This window comes from Rhincodon typus, chromosome 28 (assembly GCF_021869965.1).
Source record: "Rhincodon typus isolate 14 chromosome 28, sRhiTyp1.1, whole genome shotgun sequence".
In the NCBI taxonomy this organism is placed as follows: Eukaryota; Metazoa; Chordata; class Chondrichthyes; order Orectolobiformes; family Rhincodontidae; genus Rhincodon; species Rhincodon typus.
Genome location: NC_063359.1, coordinates 5,389,239 through 5,414,568, shown reverse-complemented (window position 1 = coordinate 5,414,568; position 25,330 = coordinate 5,389,239). Strand labels below are relative to the sequence as shown.

Sequence of the window (25,330 nt, the reverse complement as noted above, 5' to 3'; positions counted from 1 at the left end):
CCCATTCTACAGGAGGAGCACGCAACCGCCCATTCTACAGGAGGAGCCTGAAGACGACATTCCAGAAAATTCAACTTGGTTGAGCAGGCCATGTCTCCCACACGGATGACGACAGATTCCCTAAGCAGATCCTCAATCGGGAACTGTGTCAGGGCAAACACCACAGGGTGGTCAGTACAAATGATAGTAAGGATACACCCTTTCAAAAAAAAAAGCCTTAAAAATGTCTCCATTGAAAACCGCTACCCTTAGGTAATCACTGCAGTCTAACAGCCCACGTGGAGCCACATACTGAAATTTAGTTCAGCACATTTTAAGGAGCATCAACATGAAACTCAACATTGACAGCGGTTGTTGAAGGCAGGCATGGTTGAACCACGTCAAAGGCTGGAGACAGTTCAAACCACAAGACGGTTTACAAGTAGTCAGTCAGTCAGTCAGTCATAGAAGCCATTTCAGGGCTGCTTTGGTGGAGGTGGAAACCTGATTGGATGAATTTAAACATTGAAGTTGTTTGTGGATGGGCATGAGAAGTGAAGGCCTGTTCAAGCACTAGAGAGGAAGAAGTTAGAGATGGGGTAGTTGACAAAAGGACAGGAATTTCTACAATCAGAGATGTTAAGGGAGGGAGAGAGTACCTGAGAAGATGGAATGGTTAAGGAGGAAGTAGGGACATCAGTCTGATCCATCCTCCAGTGAAATCAAGCAGATTGTTAGGCAGAGAGAAAACACTAAAAGAAATCCTAAACCAGAAACTCATTCAAACTCAATCGTCTACAGTATCCCGTCCTTTTTCCAGAGCAACTTTCTGGGGACCAATCTGCTTAAGCAGTAACTACGTACCTGCTGGAACACTACCAAGTAACCCGGATGACTGAACATAGTCATCTTCAACTCAAAGGGCAAACAAGACTGAAGTAGGATTTAGGGAGCAGGAGGTGGACATTGTAGACAGCATGAGATGTGAGTTAGCGGAGAAAATTAGATTTCAGGTTTGAAAAATGGGAAAACCTACAGGATATAGCCTGGTGCATAGAGAACGTAAGGGATACAGCAATAGCAGCTGATTAAACGAACTTAATCTTTGTGAACGATCTAATGTGGTTCATCTGCACATCCGTCAACATGGTCTACTGCATCCCCTGCTCCCGATGTGGCCTCCTCTACATTGGTGAGACCAAGCGGAGTCGCGGAGGCCGCTTTGTAGAGCGCCTGCACTCTGTTTGTGACAAACGACAACACCTTCCAGTCGCAAACCACCAACTCCTCCTCCCACTCCCTGAGTGACATGTCCATCCTGGGCCTCCTCCAGTATCACAATGACACCACCTGCAAACCGGAGGAGCAGTTCTGCCTCGGGAGCCAACAGCCCAATGGCCTAAATGTGGATTTTACCAAATTTCAAAATTTCCCCACCCCCCAACCTCATCCCATGACCAACCCTCCCTCTCATCCCCACCTCCTTGACCTGACACAATCTGTCCATTATCTCTCCCACCTATCCACTCCTCCCACCTCACTGACCAATCCCCACTACTCCCTACCTACACTCACCTATCACCATCCCACCCCCCCTACCTTCCCCCGCCCCCCCCCCCCTCTCTCTATTTCTGAGCTACCTTCCCATTTCTGAAGAAGGGTCCCAACCCGAAACGTCAACTTTCCTGTTCCTCTGATGCTGCCTGGCCTGCTGTGTTCCTCCAGCTCCACATTGTTATCTATTGCATGAGGAGAATTTCCCCCCCTCCCCCACCAAATGCAGGTATAGAAGGAAGTATGTTTGTGAAGAGATATTGCAACTGAAGTCAATTATTGAAAACTTACCCCACTGAAATCAGTTAATTCAACAGCAAAGCTATTTGAACTTGAGGCTGTCTTCATCTGCCTGGCTTACAATTCCTTCAGATTGCGTACTTATCATTGGGATTTTGGAGAAACTGCAGACTAAAAAGATATTGTTCTACAAAACATTATAATGTAATCCAGGCAATCCTTACTAGACTGTGCAAACGCAAAATATAATTGTAGAGGTGTCAGCAGTGACAGGTCTTATCCAAAGATGGATGTGCGTCAATCATCAATACTATACTTGGTTATTCTATCCTCTCTGAATCAAGCAACAAAATCACCATTGCTCTAGCAATCACTACAAGTCAAAACATTTCAGTTTTTAAATCAACTGGCAATCCTAAGTGTAATCTTCACAGTGAGTGTAATATCGTTCAAAAAAAATCACCTCAAAGACGTAGCGATGGAACACTGAAAAAGGCATCAGCTGTCAATTGCGTTTTATTTTCAAACTAGGCTATTCAGTTAAAAAAATGGAAAGAGACTCAAAATGTTTAGACTGAAGGACATGGCTAACAGCTTACAATGGACTACAGAATTCTTTTTAAAATTCATTGATAGGATGTGAGCGTCAGTGGCTAAGGCCAGCATTTATTGCCCATCTCCAACAGCCTTTGAGAACGTAGTAGTGAACTAATTTCTTAATCTCTGGAACTGCTACAGTCCATGCAGTGCAGCACTGTTGCACAATTGAGTGCTCGCTATGCCATTTTCAGACAGCAGGCCTGGGATCACATGGATGCCAAACTAGATAAGGACAACACATTCCTTCCATAAAGAACGTTAGTGAACTAGATGGATTTTTTTGGACAATTCAGTAGTTTCATGGTAACCATTACTGAGGCTAGCCTTTTGTTTCAGATTCTGAGTATTGCTGAAAAAGATTGAGGACATTTTGCAAGAGAGCAATATTTTTATACTGCATGAGAAGAGCATGGTTGTTGGTTGGAAAGTGGACTAGTGGAGGTGCCTCAATTCCCCTGTCACAAACCAGCGTCTACTGGAGATGCTGATCCTTGGAAGTGCACCCAGCTGATTGAGCAGATGTACGCTGTGAGATTCCAAACGAGTGGTCTGATTTCCACATGCAACACTGAGTATCTAACATTGCCGTGAGGCTCCAAGGCCAACCTGGACACGCACATCTACAAACCTGACAAAAAGATGGGTTTAGTCATCCGTATAAAGCATGATTATATCATCAAAAATGGCATGCAGTTTTGTTGCTGGACCAAATATGTATCCAACTGACAGGCTGCCCAGCAGGACCAGACAACCTTGCTCTAAAGCAGTTACATTAAAAAATTGCTTGTTGGACTGAAGCAACGACTTGCCAGGTGATTTATTTGATCAGGTTCACCCTCATTGTCCACTGGATCCGCACATGTAGGGCTGCCCAAGATGTAAAAAAGTAATGTCGATTTATCCCTGATCTTATCTTTAAGCAGTTCTGCGCAACGTGAACTGGCCAAATGATATGCATTTTGCAACTACCAGTTTTGGCCAAGTTTTCCACACACTTGGTGAAGATTTCCTTTACATTTGTCAAAGCCACACAGGACTCTCAAGTCAATAGCAATGCCACATTCATGTGCTCATTCCACAAGGCTCGCCTATTCATCAATGTGCCACTCAAGAAGGCCATAGGCATTTTACCCTGCAACACTATATCATGGCAACTGAGACCTGTCACCATTGCATGAACCAGTATTCGTGAATTAAGGAACTCAGCAACTTATGCAGTTGTGTTGAGCTTCAGTGACACCACAAATACCCAAATTGATGGCGTTGTCACAGGATTCCCCCCCCAGGCCTAGTACTCTCAAACATCTTTGTTGGATTCCATAAGAAAAGCGCAACCTCCCAACCCCCCCACATTTCTAAAATGTTGATGACACATTCACTATATAAGTCAGAGCTGCATGTAAAAATTTCCTTCCAAGTTTTAATGGACTCCATCTTGCACTCAATTTATCTTTGACATGGTCCAGATAAATAAACTCAGTTTCCCTGAATGCTAGTTGAGAAATCTGCCAAATGATTCCCTACTACTGGCTACTGCAAGTCTAACTTCCACTAGTTAGGAATCCCCATACATATACTCTCTACAATTTCACATGCTGTAGGAGTGATCTTGGATGCAAGCTCATAAATAATTTGCCATTTACACACTGCATAAGCTTGATGCTGAATAGACTGCATCAAAGCCATCCTGTAAGATAATGGCTACCCCGATCACATCACTTCTCAGTGAATATTAGCAATCTCATGAATAGCCTCAGGCCAGCTTTTGCTCTTGGAAATGCCAAAACTCCCTCAGATTACCCCAGAAGGGTAAGGTACCTTAATAAAATGATCAACAGGTGCAGCCAACTGTAGCAACATGAGTGAAATGTCCACAAGATTTTGTCAGCAATACTCAAAATCCAAAATGAAAAGGAAGCCTCAGTAACAGGAGGTTGCTGTCAAGCCAAAAAGACATTTTGCAGACTATTTAAATGAGGATTTGAAGTTCAGTGCTGGTGTGATGTTACGTATGTGGGCCATATGCCCCAAAGACTGGCACATCATACCAAGCAGCATGTCTCTTTGGCTGTTCACACCAGGCAAGATATGTCCACAGGAAGCACTACCCACTTATAAAAGTGTAAGCAGTGTCTGACATTAGATGAGATTCTTGTGTTAAGAATTACATTATCAATTTAAGCTCATTAATTAGGATTGTAATGTGGCACATTCATACTACTGAAAGCTACATATATTTATACACAGGGCCCTGTCTTTTGCAGCCAGAAAGAACATAAACACACACATGAAATTACAAAAACACAAATACTAGGTGACAGCCGTTCTCCGGTTCATTCCTTTGGACAATGCCTTGACCATAATCAACTGACTGGTTTAAATTTAATCACAGCTTGGCAGTTAACAGACAGTCATCTTCTAGCTGGAGCATTCTCCATGGCAACACCTCCATCCGTTTTTCAACGAAGGAACAGTGTTGCTCCTCTTCACATTAGATATTCTTATATAATGTCCTGACGACTGCACCATCAACAGCTTCAACAAAATATGTATTTTTTTCAGCAACACTCATGATGGTGTTGCAGACTACAGCTGATTGTGCAACAATGAGGATTCTCTCTGGGACGAGTTGGCAGAGAGATTTGGGAGAAAAATGACTTTTTGACTGAATGGTCATTAAAACAGTCAGTGAAATAAGTTGAGAAACTCAGGACAGAGATAGGAAAGCCAAGAACAAGGGATGATGAATGCATTCAGAGGTCAAGTCAAGCAGAACTGCAGCAGCTAGAGGTTGCAAAGAGCTAAGACAGCAGGCTAAAAGAGACTTAATTTCAGTGAGATTCAAGCAGCTGCAGAGTTCTATATGAGTGATGGAGGTTGCTATCTTGGAGTCATGGGGAAGTATAAACACGTATTGCTTATGGTGTGAAGAGAAGGTATTAGAAACAATGAAACTTATAGGGAGTGCATGTATTGTACATCAACATATGCAGATTGTTTCAAATGTAATAGAGTCTTAAATGTTAGGTGCCTGAAACTCTCAAAACATTCCAATTAACAACTTTGAAAAAGTACCCTCTGATTTAAGATGAACAATATCAAAAATATGACACCCAATGAATTAAAATGGTACATCCACTGCCTGCATATTATCCCACTTTAGCTACATATTTGTACTTAAAGAAAACTCAATTTTAAAGCTCAGTGTTGAATAAGTTATAATTGGCTTGGCTAAATCATTTGCAGAGTTAAATGCATGCTAAGCCAGCAGTCAATGAGAGGACACTATTCTTTAGAGGTCTTCTCGTGCAATGACTATAAAGATAGAAACAGCAGTACACCCACTACTGAGATACAAAACAAATCACAACCACTTACAGGACTACAACAGGGAATTCATGATCCTTGCCCTTTAGGAACAAACCTAAGTTCCTATAATTGTAAGCAATAATTTGTACGTGTCTCTCATAAATAAGTCACTGCAAATGAAAATAATCAGTTGTTGCTGTATCCATGAACTCTCCACATTGTAGGGATTCTATGACTTTAACTCCCCTTTAGAAGTTGATGTTCAAGTATAGATACTGATAGCATGGTCCACAGATGAGACATCAAACCATGGTTCCATCTATTTTCTCAACAGGATGCCACATCTATACACAATGCCATTATGGAGACATGGCTGCAGGGTGACCAAGACTGAGAACTGAATATTCAAGGCTATATGACATTTAAGTGGTCAGGCAAAAAGGAAAAGGAGATAGGGCAGTGCTGCTAAGAAGGGATGATGTCAGTGTATTAATGAGAGAAGTTCTTTGATTAGAAGAACAGAAAGCAGAATCTGTGTTTTCTAATCATTCATTCACAGAATATGACCATCACTGGCTAGGCAGCATTTATTACCCATTGTTAATTGCCCAGAGGGCAGTTAAGAGTCAACCACATTTCTGTGGGTCTGGAGTCACATATAGACCAGATCGGGTAAGCATGGCAATTTCCTTCTCTAAACGACATTAGTGAACCAGATGGGTTTTCCTGACAATCAACAATGGTTATCATTACACTTAGTTCCAAATATATTTTATTGAATTCAAATTCTACCATCTGCCACGGCAGGATTCGAACCAATGTCCCCAGAACATTACCTGGGTCTCTTGATTAATACTCAAGGCCATCGCCTCTCCTCAATAAAAGCAAAAATGCTGCAGGTGCTGAAAATCTGAAAGAAACAGTAAATGGTGAAGTAACTCAGCAAATCTGGTAGCATCTGTGGAGAGAAACAGAGTCAACATTTTAAGTCCAATCTGACTCCTGTAAAATAGTATTCAGCATTTCTGCGTTGATTCCGAAACTGTTCCGGTAGAGTTTAGAAGCAGCAAGGAGCAGCAGCAATCATTTGTAGGAGAGGTTTATAAGCCAATAAAACATGACTGGTGATGCACCAAAAAGGGGTAACTTCAACCTACATGGAGATTAGATAAAACTAATGAGAACCAATCCTGTGGTGAAAAGAATTCCTAGACTGTGATCAGTATAGTCTTCTGGAGCAATATGTGAAGGTGACAAGAAAGTCCAAATTAATAACCTTGAAATAAAAGAACCTTTACAGAACAATGAGCACATAATCTTAGAATTTTCCGTAAAGTTTGGGAAAAAAAATTAGCCCAATGTGAAACTAGGACTTAAATCTAAACAAAGGCAATTATGAAGGTCAAAGGAGGAAAGTGGCTGCAGTGGATCAGAACAATATATTTAAAAAGGTTTGACAGCAGATAGGCAACGATTAAAGAATTAACGATCGGTTTATTAAAAAAAAAAATCACACTCCTTTATGGCGAGACAAAAAAACAACAGGGAAAGTGAGAGAGCGATGGTTAACTAGGGAAGTTAATGACTGTATTAAATCAAAGGTGGAAGGTTATAAAGTTATCAAAAAAAGTTGTAAGCCCGAGGACGGGGAGTATTTTAGAATTCAAAGAAGGAACGGAACAAAATATGAATGTAAAATAGCAAGGAACATACAAATAGATTATAAAATCTTCAATAGGCATGCAAAAAAGAAAATATTAGCAAATCTGGGCCGACTAAATGAAGAGACATTATAGTTTATAATAGCTTATACAGAAATGGCAGAAAAGCTAAATAAGTACTTGTGTGTCTCTCTTAATCAAGAGAAGCAAAAGATGTCTCACTGAAGTAATTAAGATGCCAGGATCTAATGAGCGTGGGTAAATGAAAGAAATTAGGATTATTGAAAAAAACACAGTACTGGAGAAATTAATGGGAGTTCTTAACTTTCGATGAATCTGGTAACTTTCAACATACCAATGTTGAAGATGATAGCTACAGAGAGTGAATGCATCGATAATCATCTTTCAAACCTCTATTAACCCTGCAACAAGTCTTGCAGATTGAAAGTTTGCAAACATAAGATGAAGAGGAACGTATGATGAGGAAATCAACAATTAGAAACCTGATAGTTTTTTAAGGATGTTACCAGCAATGTCAATGATGGGCAACCAGCGGATGTGAAGTATTTGGATTATTAGAAGGCTTTTGGTAAAATCCCTTTCAGGAGTTTAGTGAACAAAATTAAAATTCATGGAATTGGGGGCACTGAGGACTGGTTAACAGGCAGAAAGTAGAGGCTATGAATATTTGGGTCATTCTCAGATTGGCAGGCTATGACCAGTAGCATATCACCCCAGTTGTTCACAATCTATCATCAATGATTTGGATGCGGGGGCCAATCATAATCTTTCCAAGTGTGCAGATGGCACACAACTTGGTGGGAATGAGAATTGTGAGGACAGTACAAAGAGGCTTCAATGGGATCTAGTTAGGCAGAGAGTGAGTGGACAAGAGCATGGCAGCTGGGCTATAATGTGGATGCGTAAGGTTATCCACTTTGGAACAAAGGTGCAGAGTATTTCTTAAAAGTAAAAGATTAGGAAGTGTTGATGTTCAAAGCCACCTCCTTGTTCATAAACCACTGAAAGTTGACAGATGCAGCAAGCAAACAGGAAGGCAAACAGTATGTTAGCATTTATCACAAGAGGGTATAAGTACAGGAGCAATGAAATATTACTTCAATTGTATAGGGCACTGATTAGCCTGCAGCTGGAATCTTTTGGACATGTCTGGTCCCCTTGCCTAATAAAGGATATACTTGCCGCAGAGTAGTTGCAGACAGGATAGACAATTGTGGGGTACCTAAAGCAAAGCAATTGCAGCAGCTCAAGGCAGCAGATCATTACCACTTTCTCAAGGGCACCAAGGGATGGGCGATAAATATTGTCTCAGCAGCAATGCATGCATCCATGGGGAGGTGTTGAGTGGACAGATGGAGACAGAGCCCAGAGAGAGACAGTTATTCAAACAAAGGGATGGCTGATAGTAAACCAGGGAAGGTACAAGCTGATAATGGAGGCAATGAGATGAGAATGGGTTGGTTGTGATGAAAGCTGCCCATGTCATGACAGGGCCTGAGGTATGGGGAGTGGTTAAAAGGGAATGGAAGGTGGTATCAGACCCTAAGGCCATCAAACTCAATATAGAGTCCTGAAGGCTGTAGGGTCTCCAGGCGGAAGATCTGCTCTTCCAGCTTGCACTGAGCTTCGTTGGAGCATTGCACCAGCCCAAGACAGGTGCTGATCAGTGATGTGTTGAAACTGCAGGCAACTGGAAACTCAGGGTCATTTTTGCAGATAGAAAGTAGATGCTCTGCAAAGCAGTCACCCGGTGTATAGAAACCACATTGTAAGCAGAGAATACAGTAGGCTAGATTGAGTGAAGGGCAGGTAAATCACTGCTCCACCTGGAAAGGGTGTCATGGGCCTTGAGCGGTGAGGAGGAAGGAGGTAAATGGGTAGGTGTTTCACCTCCTGCAATTACATGGGAATGTTACTGGGGTTGTGGGTTGCGTGAGGACTAGGGTGTGCCAGAGCGAACAGTCCCTGCAGAACACTGACATACAAGTGGAAGGGAATGCATGTCTGATGGTGGCATCCTGCCAGAGGTGGCAGAAATGGTAGTTTATGACCCTTGGGCTGCAGACTGGTGTGGCAAGTGAGGACCAGGGGTGCCATATCAGTTTCACGGGAGGGAAGAGAGGGCTGAGGTCATAAGTGCTAAGGATACTGTCAACCACAGGAGGGGGGAAAAGGTGGACAATGGGTAGGGGCAAATGCTGATTTGGGCCACAATAGTTTCAGCCATGATCTACTGAAAACAAAAAGGTGAAACATTGTTTTCATACCAGCCACCTTCAGAGAAACACCAACTTTCTAAAAAAAAGTGCTAGCTAGATTTGAAGTTAATAAAAATCGTGACAGCTGTCCTGATGATTCTGTTGGTATAATCAATATTTGAACCTATTGGACCAGGAGGTTCTTGCTAGGTTCTGATGCTACCAAAGTTGAATAGCCAGATGAGGCACAGTGCCTCGGGTCACACTTGAAATAAGATGAGACCGGTGCTTAGGAGATGGTACTGGCAAGGATGGGGAAGGGAGAGAAAACTGTAGAAAGGATACAAGTAAAAGGCCAGCTTGTAACACAAATCCATAAGCATAATCACAGAGGCAGCCTCGAACATTGTGGCTGTGTTTGATCTAAACCATGTCCATCAGAGCTAACATCCAATATTGGAAATGCAACACAGCACCCATTCCCCTGGGTGCATCATGAGCAGATGTGTAATTGCCAGATTAATTTACCCATAATGAAAAATTAAGTTTTTAATTAAACTTGGGTTCACTGAAAAGATTAGAGCTTTGCTGTAGTGAGCTATCTTGTGCTTCAATGAAAAAGCATACATGAACATAAACACAACACAGATTTCCACAATCTCTAGACCTGAGATCATGGTACAGTGATTCAACTTTCTGATAGACTAACAGGATCTCCCGAGCAGACACGGGACATTGATTATTCATGGCTTTTCAAGGTAACAGCTGGTATAATATTCAGTGACTCATTTTAAATAAAAAAATCCTTGATACCTTCAGATATGTTTTCAAATGCTGAATTTAAAAATATGAAAGGCAGCTGACTCTTGTCCAGACTGAATTTAGCTTCCTGTTCTGAGAGGGGGAAACCCACAAAAATTGGAATGTGACAGAACGTGCCACTTAGGAAAAATTTTATTTGGGTACGGATGAAGTAGATAGATTTGACCTGAAACATTGTACAATTACTGAATTTACTGTAAGCTGTGAACATATCAGTGCAAACGCAAGAAAATTCCTTAATGTAGCAATGTCACCCTATCAATATTTTGAAATGTCATTATTCAGAGAAGGGAACGAATATGTAGACAGAAACGCCCATCTTTCTCCAACTTAATAAACTTCAGATCACTTAAATAAAAATACATTATGAGCCTCGCCGTTAGTCCTGGAAAAATCACTGCACCTCAAATGATTTTTAACGTAAGTCACTCGCATCTCTCATTGTACAATGCAGGAACTGAGAGTGAGTTGTAAACACTATGCACAGTTTAGTATTTGCAATTACACCAGAATCCAGTCAGTATTCCACAATGCATTGAATTATGACTGTCAAGGTTCATGTAAAGAATCACCTCCTGGTTGTGATACTTGATAGTACATTGGTGCAGCATCAGTAGAAATTCACTGATAGCTGTGCTCTTATTACAGATATAAAACTGACAACTGGCTGTTCAATATCATGAGCAACCAGTGTTCCCTGCCAAATCTGTGAAGGCTCCATTCTGGAGGCCCTCTGCCAGAAGCAGCAGTTGAGGCTTTCGCTGGCTCTTAATTGCCCTTTGCAGTGGGGTCTAGAAAGCCACTCAGTTCAAGAACAATTAGGAACAGCGAAACAAATTCTAGTCTTTGCCATGTGCACCAACTCATGCTGTCTGCACATGTACTGACAATGTTGCCTTCCAGCAATATTGTTACGAGGCTCAATTTCAGGTAAACCTGTCTCATTTGCTGAAATGAATTTCCATCTTGGTATTTTCATGAGAAAGTCTAAGCAACCCGAGTATACAGTGACTAAATTTTGCAGATCTTCAGCCTTGTGGAACCTATAGTCTCGAAGGTGAAACTAAGTAGAAAGAAGTAATGGTTTGGAAAAGGAAAATAGTTATAAGAATGAGAAAAACCTTGGTGGTTTCTGGAAATATACTTGCAGTAAACTTCAGTCAAAGAGTTTAACTCAAGGTTAAATACTTATAATTCAGCCATCAGGACTCACCTCGCTCCTCCGCCTCCCAGGACCAGTGCAATGGAATTGCCAGTAAGAATTCGAGCCAAGCGGGAGAAATCCGAGTGACGATCTGGCAGCTTCTGAGAGATTCTTTGGTACATCTCGAGCTGAGAAAGCATAAGACCAAACAGTAACATGCATCAGTTTGACTGACAGTGGTATAAGTGCCTACATTAGGCATAATATTAAAATTAAGCACAGCATAGTATGAAAACGCCAAAGTACTAAGTTATTTGTCTTTGCGACAAATTACACCTTGCAAACTTTTTCCATCAAATTTTACACAAGCAATTTTCCAAGCTCAAGATTGGAGTGAGTGTGGATTCCTCAGAGACATAAACTTAGCAGATACACTGAACAAAAGTTTCCACTGTGGCTATCTTCCATACAACAAGCAAAAATGCCCTTATCATTGTGCTAGTCATCCTTTTACCGAGGAAGGGTCACCGGACTCGAAACATTAACTCTGGTTTTTCCTTCACAGATGCTGCCAGACCTGCTGAGCTTTTCCAGCAACTTTGTTTTTGATCCTTTTACTGAATCAGGAGTCATTCTGTCTTCCACAGCTATTCATTTGCATTTCATAACTGAATACAAACTCCAGTCTACTTTCCTCCCCTCCTTTAAATAACTCCTTTTACTGGAAAATCCAGCCTTAAATTCATAGGCTCAATGATCATGAAATGTTTCTTTCTCAAAGAGACCGTCATTTACAACAATGTCAATTATGACCATATATTTTGGTTGACAGGTGGAGGAAAACAGAGCTGCTGAGAGCAATGGTCCTCCTCTAATAGAGTCATATAGCACAGAAACAGACCCTTTGGTCAAACTCGTCCATGGCACCTAGACATCCCAATCTGAGTCAGTCCCCTATGCCAGCATTTAGCCCATAGCCCTCTAAACCCTATCTATTCATATACCCATCCAGGTGCCTTTTAAATGTGGTAATTGTACCCGGCTCCACCACCTCCTCTGGCAGGTTGCTCCATGCACGTGCTACCATCTGCGTGAGAAAGTTACCCCTCAGGTCCTTTTTAAATCTTTTCCCCTGACACCTTAAACCTATTCTCTCTAGTTTTGGATTCCCCCACCCGATAAATAAGGCCTTGACTATTCAGCCTATTCATGCACCTCATGATTTTATAAACCTCTAAGGTCACCCCCTCAGCCTCCGATGCTCCAGGGAAAGATGGCCCAGTCTATGCAGCCTCTCCCTATAACTCAAACCCTCCAGTCCTGGAAACATCCTTGTAAATCATTTCTACACCCCTTAAGTTTAACAATATCCTTCCTATAGAAGGGTGACCAGAATTGTATACAGTATTCTAAAAGTGACCTCACCACCAATGGCCTGTCCAACATGATGTGCCAACTCCTATACTTAATGTTCTGACCAATGACAGCAATCATGCCAAATGCCTTCTTCACCACTCTGTCTACCTGGGGCTCCACTTTCAAGGAACTATATGAACCTGCATGCTAAAGTCTCTGTTCAGTAACACTTGCCAGGACTCTACCATTACGTGTATAAGTCCTGCTCTGATATGCCTTGTCAAAATGCAACACCTCACATTTATCTAAATTAAATTCTATCTGACACTTTAGCCCACTGATTCAGGTCCCAGTGTACTCTGAAATAATCTTCCTCACTGTCCATACCACCACCTACTTTGGCGTCATCTGCAAAATTACTAACCATACCTCCTATATTCACATCCAAATAATTTATATAAATGATGGAAAGCAGTGGACCCAGCACTGATCCTTGTGGCACGCCACTGGTCACAGGCCTCCAGTTTGAAAAGCAACCCTCGACCACCACCCTCTGTCTCCTACTTTCAAGCCAATTTGTATCCAATTGACTAGCTCCCCTGGATTCCATGTGATCTAACTTGATTAAATCAGTCTATCCTGTGGAACTTTGCCAAACACTTTGCTGAAATCTACATAGAAAACACCTACTGCTCTGTCTTCATGAATCTTCTTTGTCACCTCTTCAAAAGACTTAATTAGGCTGGTGAGACATGATTTCCCACGCACAAAGCCACATTGACTATCCCTAATCAGTCCTTGCCTTTCCAAATACATGTAAATTCTGTCCCTCAGAATCCCTTCCAATGACTTTCCCATCACTGACCTAAGGCTCACTGGTCTAAAGTTCCCTGGCTTTTTCTTACAGCCGTTCTTAAATAGTGGCATCACATTAAACAAACTCCAGGACTGTTACAACTTCTGTTTTACTTGTGTGGGCATCAGCACTTAATTTCTATCTTCCCCATACCCATGAAAACATATGCAGTGTGCCTTAAACACTACCGCCCAATAGCTCTGACTTCAATAGTCATGAAATGCTTTGAGAGGCTGATCATGACCCACATCAATTTCACTCTCCCAACCTGCCTCAATCCCCTACAATTTGCCAACCAACATAACAGATCCACAAAGGATGCCATATCCCTAGGCCTGCACTCATCCCTAGAACATTTGGACAAAGACACCTATGTCAGACTCCTGCTCATTGACTACAGCTCCACCTTAAACACCATTACCCCTCTGACTGATCTCAAAACTGTGGGACCTTGGTCTCGGCTCTGCCATCTGCAACTGGATCCTCAGCTTTGTGGCCTATGGGTCACAGTGAGGATAGGTAAATGCACCTCCTCCACAATAACACTCAACATTGAAGCGCGCTCCCCCGCCCCCCCCAAGGATGAGTCTTCAGCCCCCTACTGTACTCCTGTACACCTACAACTGTGTTGCCAAATTCCGAACAAACTCCATCTACAAGTTCGGTGACAACACCACCATAGTGGGACAGTTATTTAACAACGATGAGTCAAAACACAGAAGGGCGATAGACGGCTTGGTGACGTGGTGCAATGAAAACAGTCTGTCTGTCAGCCAGCATCAACAAAACTACAGAACTGATCATCAACTTCAGAAAGAAGGGAGGAGAACACGGCCCCATCTACATTAATGGAACTGAGGTTGAGAGAGTGAAGAGCATCAAGTTCCTCAGAGTGACAATAACTGACAACCTGTCCTGGACTTCCCACGTAGATGCGACAGTCAAGATGACACAACAACGCCTCTTCTTCTTCAGGCAGCTCAGGAAATTTGGCATGTCCATAAGGTCCCTCACTAACTTCTACAGATGCACCATTGAAAGTATACTGTCCGGGTGTATATCGGCCTGGTACGGCAACTGCTCTGCCCAGGACCGTAAGAAACTACAGAAGGTGGTGTGCACAGCCCAGACCATCACAGAGGCCAACCTTCCATCCGTGGACTCTATTTATGTGGCTCGCTGCCGCAGAAAGATGGCCAACATCATCAAAGACCCATCGCAACCTGGTAATGATCTCCTACAACCTCTTCCGTCAGGCAGAAAGATACAGAAGCCTGAACACACGCACAAGCAGGTTCAGGAACAGCTTCTTCCCAGCCGTTATCAGGCTGCTGTATAGACTCTAGCCTTGAATAATGTAACCTGTATGCCTCGAAGTCTTTCTGATCTGTACATTCTTTGCTTGCTGTGATCTGCCTGTGATCGTAAACAAAGCTTTTCACTGTATTTCGGTACACGTGACAATAAAATCAACCACCTCTTTAATTGCCCAGAGGGCAATATGAGTCAATCGCACTGCTGTTGGTCATGAGTCACTTATAGGCCAGACCAAGTAAGGATGGCAATCTTCCTCCCGAGAAGGAAGGAAAGCTCTCAAGGACATTAGTGAACCAGATGGGTGTTTTCCAACAATTGACAATGGTTGTCAGCGGACGAGCATTCTAATCCCAGATTTTTATTGAATTCAAATGTTACCATCTCCATGGTGGGAGCCCATGTCCCTGGAACACCTGGACTATGAGTCCAGTGGAATTCCCATTATGTCCCCTTAAACTGCACATGCATTTATGATTTGTTGTAATGACACTGATATTCTATCAAAATATGGGAAAATCTCTTGGAAGCATCTCTCTTTTAGACACTGGTTCTACATAGCAGCTGCCTTAGTAAATTTTGCTCTCGATTACATCTGAGCTTTAGACCAGAGCCAGAAGCCAAAAGATTCTAAATCTTTAGGCACTCTCTAATATTCTACAGGTTTTTAAAAAAAAGCCTTGTAATGGTGACTGATTCAAAGAGCAAGCAATAGACACACCAAAAATAACAACCTCTCTCACAAGATCAATCTTTTTGCAAATTAACTTCAAATAAGGTAAGCAATAGAAATGGAAAATTTGAAGAGTTGAGGATAGATTTCTTTAGGGATCCATTGCCAGAAGACTGTTGGAAACCATGCTTTACAGGTGTATATGGTGTTTCAGGTAAGTCTACAGCCCTGAGGAATCCACATTGAGCTTGGAACATTGCAGGGCTCTGACAAATTTTTAAATCCATAATCATCATCGCAAGAAAACAAGCCCTTGACTAGATCAATAGAAACTGGACCCAAATCAAAGAAGTGCTCTTTGTAGAGTGACAATTAACAATTCACATTTTTCTGGTTCTCAAATGTGCAAAAAGCTCATCTTTAACAATCAGCTTCAGCATCAACTGCCCAGTACCAACTAGTGATCTAGGAATAAGTGCTGCTTGAATGGGTGTCAATACTCTTGCTTTTAACCACAGCTGGTGCTGAAAGCCTAATTCAAATTAGAATTTAATTTTATACTTGTTGAAAACTCATTTTACTTGTTACCACAGTGGGCCCTTAGGCTTTAATCAAGGTTATATTACATAACTCATTTGTCCACTTGAGCAGAACCCCATCCACCACCAGCACACTGTGGCTGCAGCGTACACCATCGAAAGCTGCACTGCAGCGACTCTAATATTTAAACATACTTATTCATTCACAGGCCAGCAGTTATCATCTCCCGCCAGTTGCCCTTGAGGTGGTAGTGAGCTGCATACTTGCGCTGTTGCAGTCCATGCGCTGTAGATTGGCCAACAATGCCATTGGGGAGGGAATTCCAAGATACTAAACCAGTGGCAGTGCAGGAGCGGTGGTATATTTCTAAGTCAGGATAGTGAGTGGCTAGGAGGGGAATTTTTGGTTGGTGTAGTTCTCATGTATCTGCTACCCTTGTCCTTCCAGATGGAAGTGGTCGTGGGTTTAGAACATAGGGCCTGTTCCTGTGCTGTACAGTTCTTCTGCCCACAATGTTGTACTGAGCATAATGCTAAAATAAACTAATCCCTTCTGCCTGCCCTTGGTCCATTCCTTGCATATTCATGTGCTTATCTAAAAGTCCTTTAAACACCCCTATCGTATTTGCCTCCACCACCATCCCTGGCAGCGCATTCCAGACTCCTACCACTCTGTGTAAAAAAAAACTTGGCCTCATATCTCCTTTGAACATTTCCCCCCTCACCTTAAATGCACGCCCCCTAGTTTTTGACATTTCAATTCTGGGAAGAAGATTCCGATCATCAACCCTATCTATGCATCTCATATATTTATAGATTTCTACCAAGTCTCCCCTCAGCCTCTGCTGCTCCAGAGAAAACAACACAAGTTTGTCTAGCCTCTCCTTATAGCTCATACCCTCCAATCCAGGCAGCATCCTGGAAAATCTCCTTTGCACTCTTTCCAAAGACTCCACATCCTTCCTGGAATGTGGCAACCAGAATTAAATGCAAAAGCGTGGCTTGATCAAAGTCTTAAAAAGCTGCAACATGACATCCTGATTCTTACACTCAATTCACCAACCAATAAAGGCAAGCATGCCATTCACCTTCTTTATCACCCTATCTACTTACGTGGCCACTTTCAGGGAGCTATGGACTTGAACCCCAAGATCCCTTTGTACATCAGTGCTGTTTATGGTCCTGCCATTAACTGTATATTTTTCTTTAACCTTTGATCTCCCAAAGTACAGCACTTCACACTTACCCGGATTAAACTCTGCCATTTCTCCGCCCATATCTGCAACCGATCTAAATCTGCTGTATCCTTTGACAACCTTCTACACTATGCACAACTCCACCAATCTTTGTATTGTCTGCAAATTTACTAACCCACCCTTCTACATTTTCATCTAAGTCATTCATATATATATCACAAACAGAAGTCCCAGTGTGGATCCCTGCAGTACAGCACTAGTTATAGACCTCCAGCCTGAAAAACACCCTTCCACCCCTACCCTCTGCCTTCTATGAGCAAGCCAATTCTGAACCCATGTGGCCAAGTTACCATGGATCCCATGCATCTTAATCTTCTGATTAGGAAGGTGCTGTCTGAGGGTCTTTAGTGAACTTCTACACTGCATCTTGTAGATAGTACACACTGTTGCTTCTCAGGGTCAGTGGTGGATGCTTGTGAATGTGCTGCTAATCAAGCGGGCTGCTTTGTCCTGAATGATATCAAGCTTATTGAGTGTTGTTGGAGCTGCACCCATCCAGGCAAGTGGGGAGTATTCCATCACACTCCTGACATGTGCCATGTAGATGGTGGTCAGGTTTTGGGGAATCAGGAGGTGAGTTACTCACCGCAGTATTCCTAGCCCCTGATCTGCTCTTGTAGCCACTGTGTTTATGTGTCAAGTCCAGTTCAGTGCCTGGTCAATGGGAACTCCAAGGTATTGATAATGTAGGATTCAGCGATGATAACACCACTGAATATCAAAGGGTAATGGCTAGATTGTCTCTTAATTCCAAACTCTCAACCTCTAACAACAAGACAGACAAGGACAGCAGGCATATGGGAAGTTTCCTTCCAAGCACCACAAATCTCGAATTGGATTTTTATCTGCATCCCTTCACTGTCATTGGATGGAACCGTGGAATTCCCGTCCTAACAGCACTGTGGGTGGATACACATCAAATGGACCGCTGCAGCTGTGGCTCACCACTGCCTTCTCAAGGATAATTACGGTTGGGGAACAAACGTTGGTTTTGCGAGTGATGTTCCGCATCCCAGTAAAGAATGAAAAATAAATTATGTGCCCACAGACTGCCAATACACCCACCCCCAATATACTTGCAGGGTGAGTCACTGTTCTTTTGTTGCTATGGTTTGAATCTGATATATGAATTGGAATTCAACTATACAGATTTAGGAAATGAAACTAATTATCACTGCTTAGCTCTTTTTTGTTAGTGAGATTTGGGTTTTCTTGGAAATTAAGTAGTACGTCAAACCAAATTTCAAATCAACTTTGTCCCTTGGCTGTAAATTTGTATAGCTTCCATAATTATTATTATTATTATTAAAATAGACATTCACAGTCATACAACACAGAAACAGACCCTTTGGTCCAACTCGTCCATACCAACCAGGTTTGCCAAACTAAACTAAAGCCATTTATCTGCACTTGGCCCATATCCTTCTAAACCGTTTTTTATTCAGGTACCTATCCCAATGCCTTTCAGATGTTGTGACTATACCTGCCTCTACCACTTCTTCTGGCAGTTCAATCCATATGCATACCACCTTATATGTGAAAAGGTTGTCCGTCAGGCTTCTTTTAAATCTCTCCCCTCTCACCTTAAAACCATGTCCTCTAGTTTTGAGCTCTCCTACCCTAGTGAAAAGACATTGACTATTCACCTTATCTATGTCCCTCATGATTTTGTAAATCTCTAGACTGGTCTGGGTGGTGCTAGCTGTTTCTCACCATAGTACATACCAGATAGAACATGGAACACAATAGTACAGCACAGGAACGGCCCATTATGTTGTGCCAAACATGATGCCAAATTAAACTAATCCCTTCGGCTTGCCCTTGTTCCATATCCCTCCAGTCCTTGCATATTCATGTGCCTATCTAAAAGCCCCTTAAATGCTTCTATCGTATCTGCCTCCACCATAACCCCCGGCAGCACATTCCAGATTCCTCCCACACTCTGTTAAAAAAAAAAAAGAAAAAAAAAAACTTGGCGCCCATGTCTCCTTTGGACTCTCACCTTAAATGCATGCCTCCTGGTATTAGACATTTCCACTCTGGGAAGATGATTCACACCATCAACCCTATCTATGCATCTCACACATTTATAGACTTCTATCAAGTCTCCCCTCAGCCTCTGCTGCTCCAGAGAAAACAACCTGATATTTTCTAGCCTATCCTTGTAGCTCATACCCTCTAAACCAGACAGCATCCTGGTAAACAAACAGGATGCTGGAAGAACACAGCAAGCCAGGCAGCAACTGGAAGAAAAGAGCAGTCAACATTTTGGGTATAACCCTTCTTCAGAACCCAGAAGGGTAATACCTGAAACGTTGACTGCTCCTTTCCTCCAGATTCTGCCTGGCTTGCTGTGTTCTTTCGGCCTCCTGTTTGTCTACCCGGATTTCAACATCTGCAGTTTTTTTTGTCAGCATCCTGGTAAACCTCCTCTGCACCCTCTCCAAAGCCTCCACATCCTTCCTGTAATATGGCGACCAAAACTGAATGCAATACTCTAAGTGAGGCCTAACCAAAGTCTTATAATAAAACTGCAACATAACATGACATCTCGACTCTTGTACTCAATTCCCCAACCAATAAAGGCAAGCATGCCGTATGCTTTCTTTACCACCCTGTCTACTTGTGCGGCTACTTTCAAGGAGTTATGGACTTGAACCCCAAGATCCCTCTTTATATCAATACTGTTCAGAGTCCTGCCATTAACTGTATATTTTTCCCTAACATTTGAGTTCCAAAAGTACAGCACCTCACAATTACCCAGATTAAACACCATCTGCCATTTCATAGAATCATAGAATCCCCACTGTGTGGAAACAGGCCCTTCGACCCAACAAGTCCACACTGACCCTCAGTGAAGCCCACCAGACCCATCCACCTATAACCCACCTAATCTACACATCCCTGAATACTATGGGCAATTTAGTATGACCAATCCACCTAGCTGCACATTTTTGGACTATGGGAGGAAACCGGAGCACCCAGAGGAAACACACGCAGACACGGGGAGAATGCGCAAACTCCACACAGACAGACACCAGAGGGTGGAATTGAACCCAGGCCCCTGGCGCTGTGAGGCAGCAGTGCTAACCACTGAGCCATCATGCCGCCCCTATTTCTCCACCCATATCTGCAATCTAAATCCCACTATATTCTTTGACAACCTTCTACACTATGCACAATCCACCGATCTTTGTATTGTCTGCAAACTTACTAACCGACCCATCTACATTTTATCCAAGTCACTTATATATATCACAGACAGAAGAGGTCCCAATATGGATTCCTGCGGAACACCACTAGTCACAGACCTCCAGCTAGAAAAACACCCTTCCACCCCTACATTCTTCCTTCTATGGGCAAGCTAATTCTGAATCTAGATGGCCAAGTCACTATGCATGCAATGCATCTTACACTTCTGGATGAGCCTACCATGACGGACCTTGTCAAAAGTCTTACTAAAATCCACTGCTCCACCCTCATCAATCACCTTCATCACCTCCTCAAAAAATTCAGTCAAGTTTGTAGACATGACCCGCCCTGCACAAAGCCATGCTGACTGTCTCTTAATTAGGCCATGCTTTTCCAAATGCACGTAAATCCTATCCCGAAGAATTCCCTCCGATAGCTTCCCAACCATCGATGTGAGGCTCACCAGTCAATAGTTTCCTGGGTCATCCTTATTTCCCTTCTTGAACAGAGGAACAACATTAGCTACTCACCAGTCCTGCAGGACCTCTCTAATGGCTAGCGAGAATACAAAGATCTCGGTCAAGGGCCCAGCAATATCCTCTCTTTCCTCTGTAAATAACCTGGAGTAGATACCATCAGGACCTGGGAGACTTATCTACCTTAACACTCTTCAAGATACCCAACACCATTTCTTTCTGAGTTCTCAAAATGTCCTAGCACATTAACATGCTCCACACAAACCCATATCCTTATCCTGGTGAATACCGACGCAAAGTACTCATTTAGGATCTCGTCCACGTCCTCTGCCTCCAAGTACAAGTTCCCTCCTTTATCCTTCAGTGATCTGACCTTCTCCCTAATTATTCTCTTGTTTTTAATGTATATATAGAATGCCCTGGCACACTCTTTAACCTTACTTGCCTAGGTCATTTCATGGCTCCTCCTTGTTTTCTTAATACCTTGCTCAAGTTCTTTCCCACTTTATATTCTTCACAGGCCCTTTTCAATTTTAGCTGCCTAAATCTTACATATGCTTCATTTTTCTTTTTGACTAAATTCACAACCTCCTTCATTATCCAAGATTCCTTTACCTTGCCATCTCTCCTTCCTCCTGAACTCTGACCACCAGGTCTTTAAACAACTCCCACATGTCAAATGTGGACTTGCCAGCTCCTCCCAATTAACACTCTGTAGCTCCTGCCCAATACTGACGTAATTCTCCCCCCTCCAATTTAGTACCTTCCTGCAAGGTCCTGACTTTTCATTATTCATAGCTACCCTAAGACTTAAAGAGTTGTGATCACTGTTTCCAAAATGCTCTCCCATTGAAAGGTCAGTCACCAGGCCAGAATCATTAGCCAATACTAGATAGTCCTCTAGTTGGACTATCCACATACTGTTTCAAGAAACCCACTGGGATGCACTTAACAAATTCTGCCCTGTCTAAGCCTAGTGCAGCATTTCGAAATATCCAGGGCTTGATACTCTCAGACATTCTCATGTCTTCAGCAACCCTCATACACGAGCCTCAATGGATGACTCAGCACACATTATGATGAACACAATAACTCCTATGCAATTCAATAGACAGGAACTCCATAGTAACCTCTACTCTATCCACTGCGTAGTAAGGCTGCACACACTGTGACTAATATGTCAACTCATCCTTTTTACTGTATAAGGACACCGAATAGTAGGTGCACCACACACCTATTATCCATGAATAATGGAGCAACCTTCAATTGTTGACTGGACAGGAATTCCATGTATTTCAGACTCTTTCACACACAATTGGTATTTCAGCTTGTTTCAGATTTGCAGGCAACATTGAAACAGACTACATCCATGGTTGGAGGACAAGTTTTGGTTGTATTGCTATAACAGGATCTCATGGCAAATATCTTTCCACATTCGTTGCACTACGAAAGCAGGAAGCAAAGCACTGAGGAACTATTTCATAGAAAAACGGGGGAAAATACAATTTTCCTACTCAAAAAGCGCAATCCACAAATTTTATAGTAGCATTCTAAACATACGTTACACATGATATTTATAGAAGGTGTACAGCAGCTTTAGTGCAAAGTGGTAAATGTTTATTTGCTAGGGAGTTAAATGAAATACATTGGTTAGAAAGAAATCCAGCAAGGCCTTACCGGCATTGAGAATACAACTGGTTCATCTTGGAATGCAGTTTCTGGGGCTCACTCACCCATTAAGTGCCTTTCTGGTCAGTCTGGAATTACACCCCTTCCCTCTTTGCTTTGCCCAATATCCCATTCAGTCCAGAAAGCAGCTGCTAGAGAACGTTCCATAAAATGGCTGAGGTAGAACCGAGTAAAAAATGGATCTCACTCGAATGTCTTTCTATCTGGGGCACAATTTATCTTTGTTTATTGTGCGATTGTTAAAAAAAAACATTAAAAGCACATGCCTCAAATATTTACTTTCCCTTTCAAACAGGGATTTTGTCAGGAGGAACCAATGCCCATCAAATGCTGGGATACAGGGTGGAAGTGGCGGATCCCCAAAGTTGGTATGGGGAGGATTTTAAATTGACGATGCAGGTTTGATTGTAGGAATACATAGTACTGAAACTTACTAAGTCACAAGACGAAGTCTAGAAGGTTTAAGGAGGCGACGTACAGTGTAGCAGAATGGGGCAGAAAGGTAGCAGATGCAACTTATTGTAGAAATGTGTGATGTGTTGCATGGAAGGTTAAATACAAAATAAAATATACACATAACAGAAAGCTCTGAATGGACGGGTGGAACAGAGAGAAAAAGGGTGCAATATATGGGCCTGAAAACAGTCACCAGATGGATGATAACTGTACACCCAATGACCGCCTGTCAACCGTGCATCATACGCTCCGCTTTAAGGACCCTTGTCAGCGAGATATGAAGATGGTGAGACTGACACGGACTGCTGGAGATTGATTGTTTGGAAAGGCATTGGAGGCGGCAAATAGAAACATAATGAGGCCCAGAAAAAAAAACAGTGAGTGAATCACACACCTTCTCAGCCCAGAGTTTCTTCTGCAGCAAATGCAATAGAGGCTGTCATACTGAGCCACACCCAGCGATGCTTAACTGAATTGATCACCAGGGAGCCACACATTGATTTAATTATGTAATTCCCTGACAGTGCGAGTACCTGTAGATAAAACCTAAGCAGTGCCTCACAGCACCAGTGACCCGGGGTTGATTCCACCCTTGGGTGACTGTCTGTGTGGAGTTTGCACCCTCTCTCTGAGTCTGCGTGGGTTTCTTCCGGGTGCTCCAGTTTCCTCTTACAATCCAAAAATGCGCAGATTAGGTGGGTTAGCCATCAGAAATGCAGAGATAAGGTTGGGGGGGTGGGGTGTGGGGGGTGGTTCTGGGCGGGAGATTTTTCGCACTCAGTGTGGACTTGATGGGCCACATGGGCCTGCTTCTACACTGTAGGAATTGTACAAGCTGCCTAGTTTTTCTAGATCATAGAAAACAAGGTAAAAAGAGGTTTTGATAAAATTATACAAGACAATGGTTATGTAACAGCTGGCATACCACGGAATCTTTGGATGCTTTAATATAGAAGAAAGATTACTTTCCCCTCTATGTGATGCTGTTCGACAAATGCCAATCTGATAATCCAATAAAATAAAACACAACACCAAACTATAACCAGAGACGTTTCCAAGCTCCCTACCAATTTAGGTAGCCTCTTGCGAGAGAAGACTCGGCGGGGACAGCAGAGGTGTAGATGACCGGAGCACCAGCTCCTCATGTTGAGCCACTCAACGGTTCGAGCTGGTGTGGGACAATCCTCTTTGTGCAGTAGGATGAGCTGCTTGAGAGCTCGCACAGCTGTGTTCTCCAACATGCGCTCCAACTGCAAACAAAGTCACGTACATATTACAGGCACGAACAGTCACATGACACCGAGTCAGTACCACAGAGCACATCCAGAGACACTCCTCTGTGCATAACTGACATTGTCTCCCTTCGCTGGTCACAATACCAGGTTTTGTAGATGCAGCACTTCACTTTCATACTAATCAATTCAGCCAGCCAGGAGTTAAACTGGGAACTAGAAATGATTGCCACCTGGTCTTCCTGAAGTGAACCACACTACTCCAGTCCCTTGCCTCAAAGTTCACAAAAAGCCATACACAAAGTTTCCATGCAAGGAATGCTTCAGGGCCAGAAAAATATAAGCAGCTTTGTGGAATTAACAGTAGGATACCAGTATCGCTCAAGATCACGGCTGACCTGGCTGTGCGGTCTCATCTCTACTTTCCTGTCTGCTCCCCCATAACCATTAACTCCCTTGTCAACAAAACAATAAATCAATTTAACTTGAATACATTTGAACCTCCATCATCTTCTGAGGGAGAGAATTCCACAGACTAACGACATGGGGCGGCACAGTGGCTCAGTGGTTAGCACTGCTGCCTCACTGCACCAAGGACCTGGGTTCAATTCCACCCTCGGGCGACTGTGTGGGGTTTGTACATTCTCCCCGTGTCTGTGTGGTTTCCTCCGGGTGCTCCGGTTTCCTCCCACAGCCCAAAGATGTGCAGGCTAGGTGGGTTAGACAAGGGAAATGCGGGGTTAGACAAGGGAAATGCGGGGTT

The 25,330-nt window shown here is 42.8% G+C and overlaps 1 protein-coding gene across 3 annotated transcripts in view; it reads right to left on the bottom strand.

The window, feature by feature from the left end:
- Positions 1-25,330, bottom strand: part of pnpla7b (patatin-like phospholipase domain containing 7b) — a 312,946-nt gene that overhangs the window by 110,761 nt on the left and 176,855 nt on the right. For all 3 annotated transcript variants that reach the window (XM_048613831.1, XM_048613829.1, XM_048613830.1), the window contains 2 exons: positions 24,403-24,585; positions 11,598-11,716 (listed from right to left, as the gene is read on the bottom strand). In XM_048613831.1, coding sequence (XP_048469788.1) covers positions 11,598-11,716; positions 24,403-24,585 — 302 coding nt within the window. The remainder of the gene's footprint in view (positions 1-11,597; positions 11,717-24,402; positions 24,586-25,330) is intronic.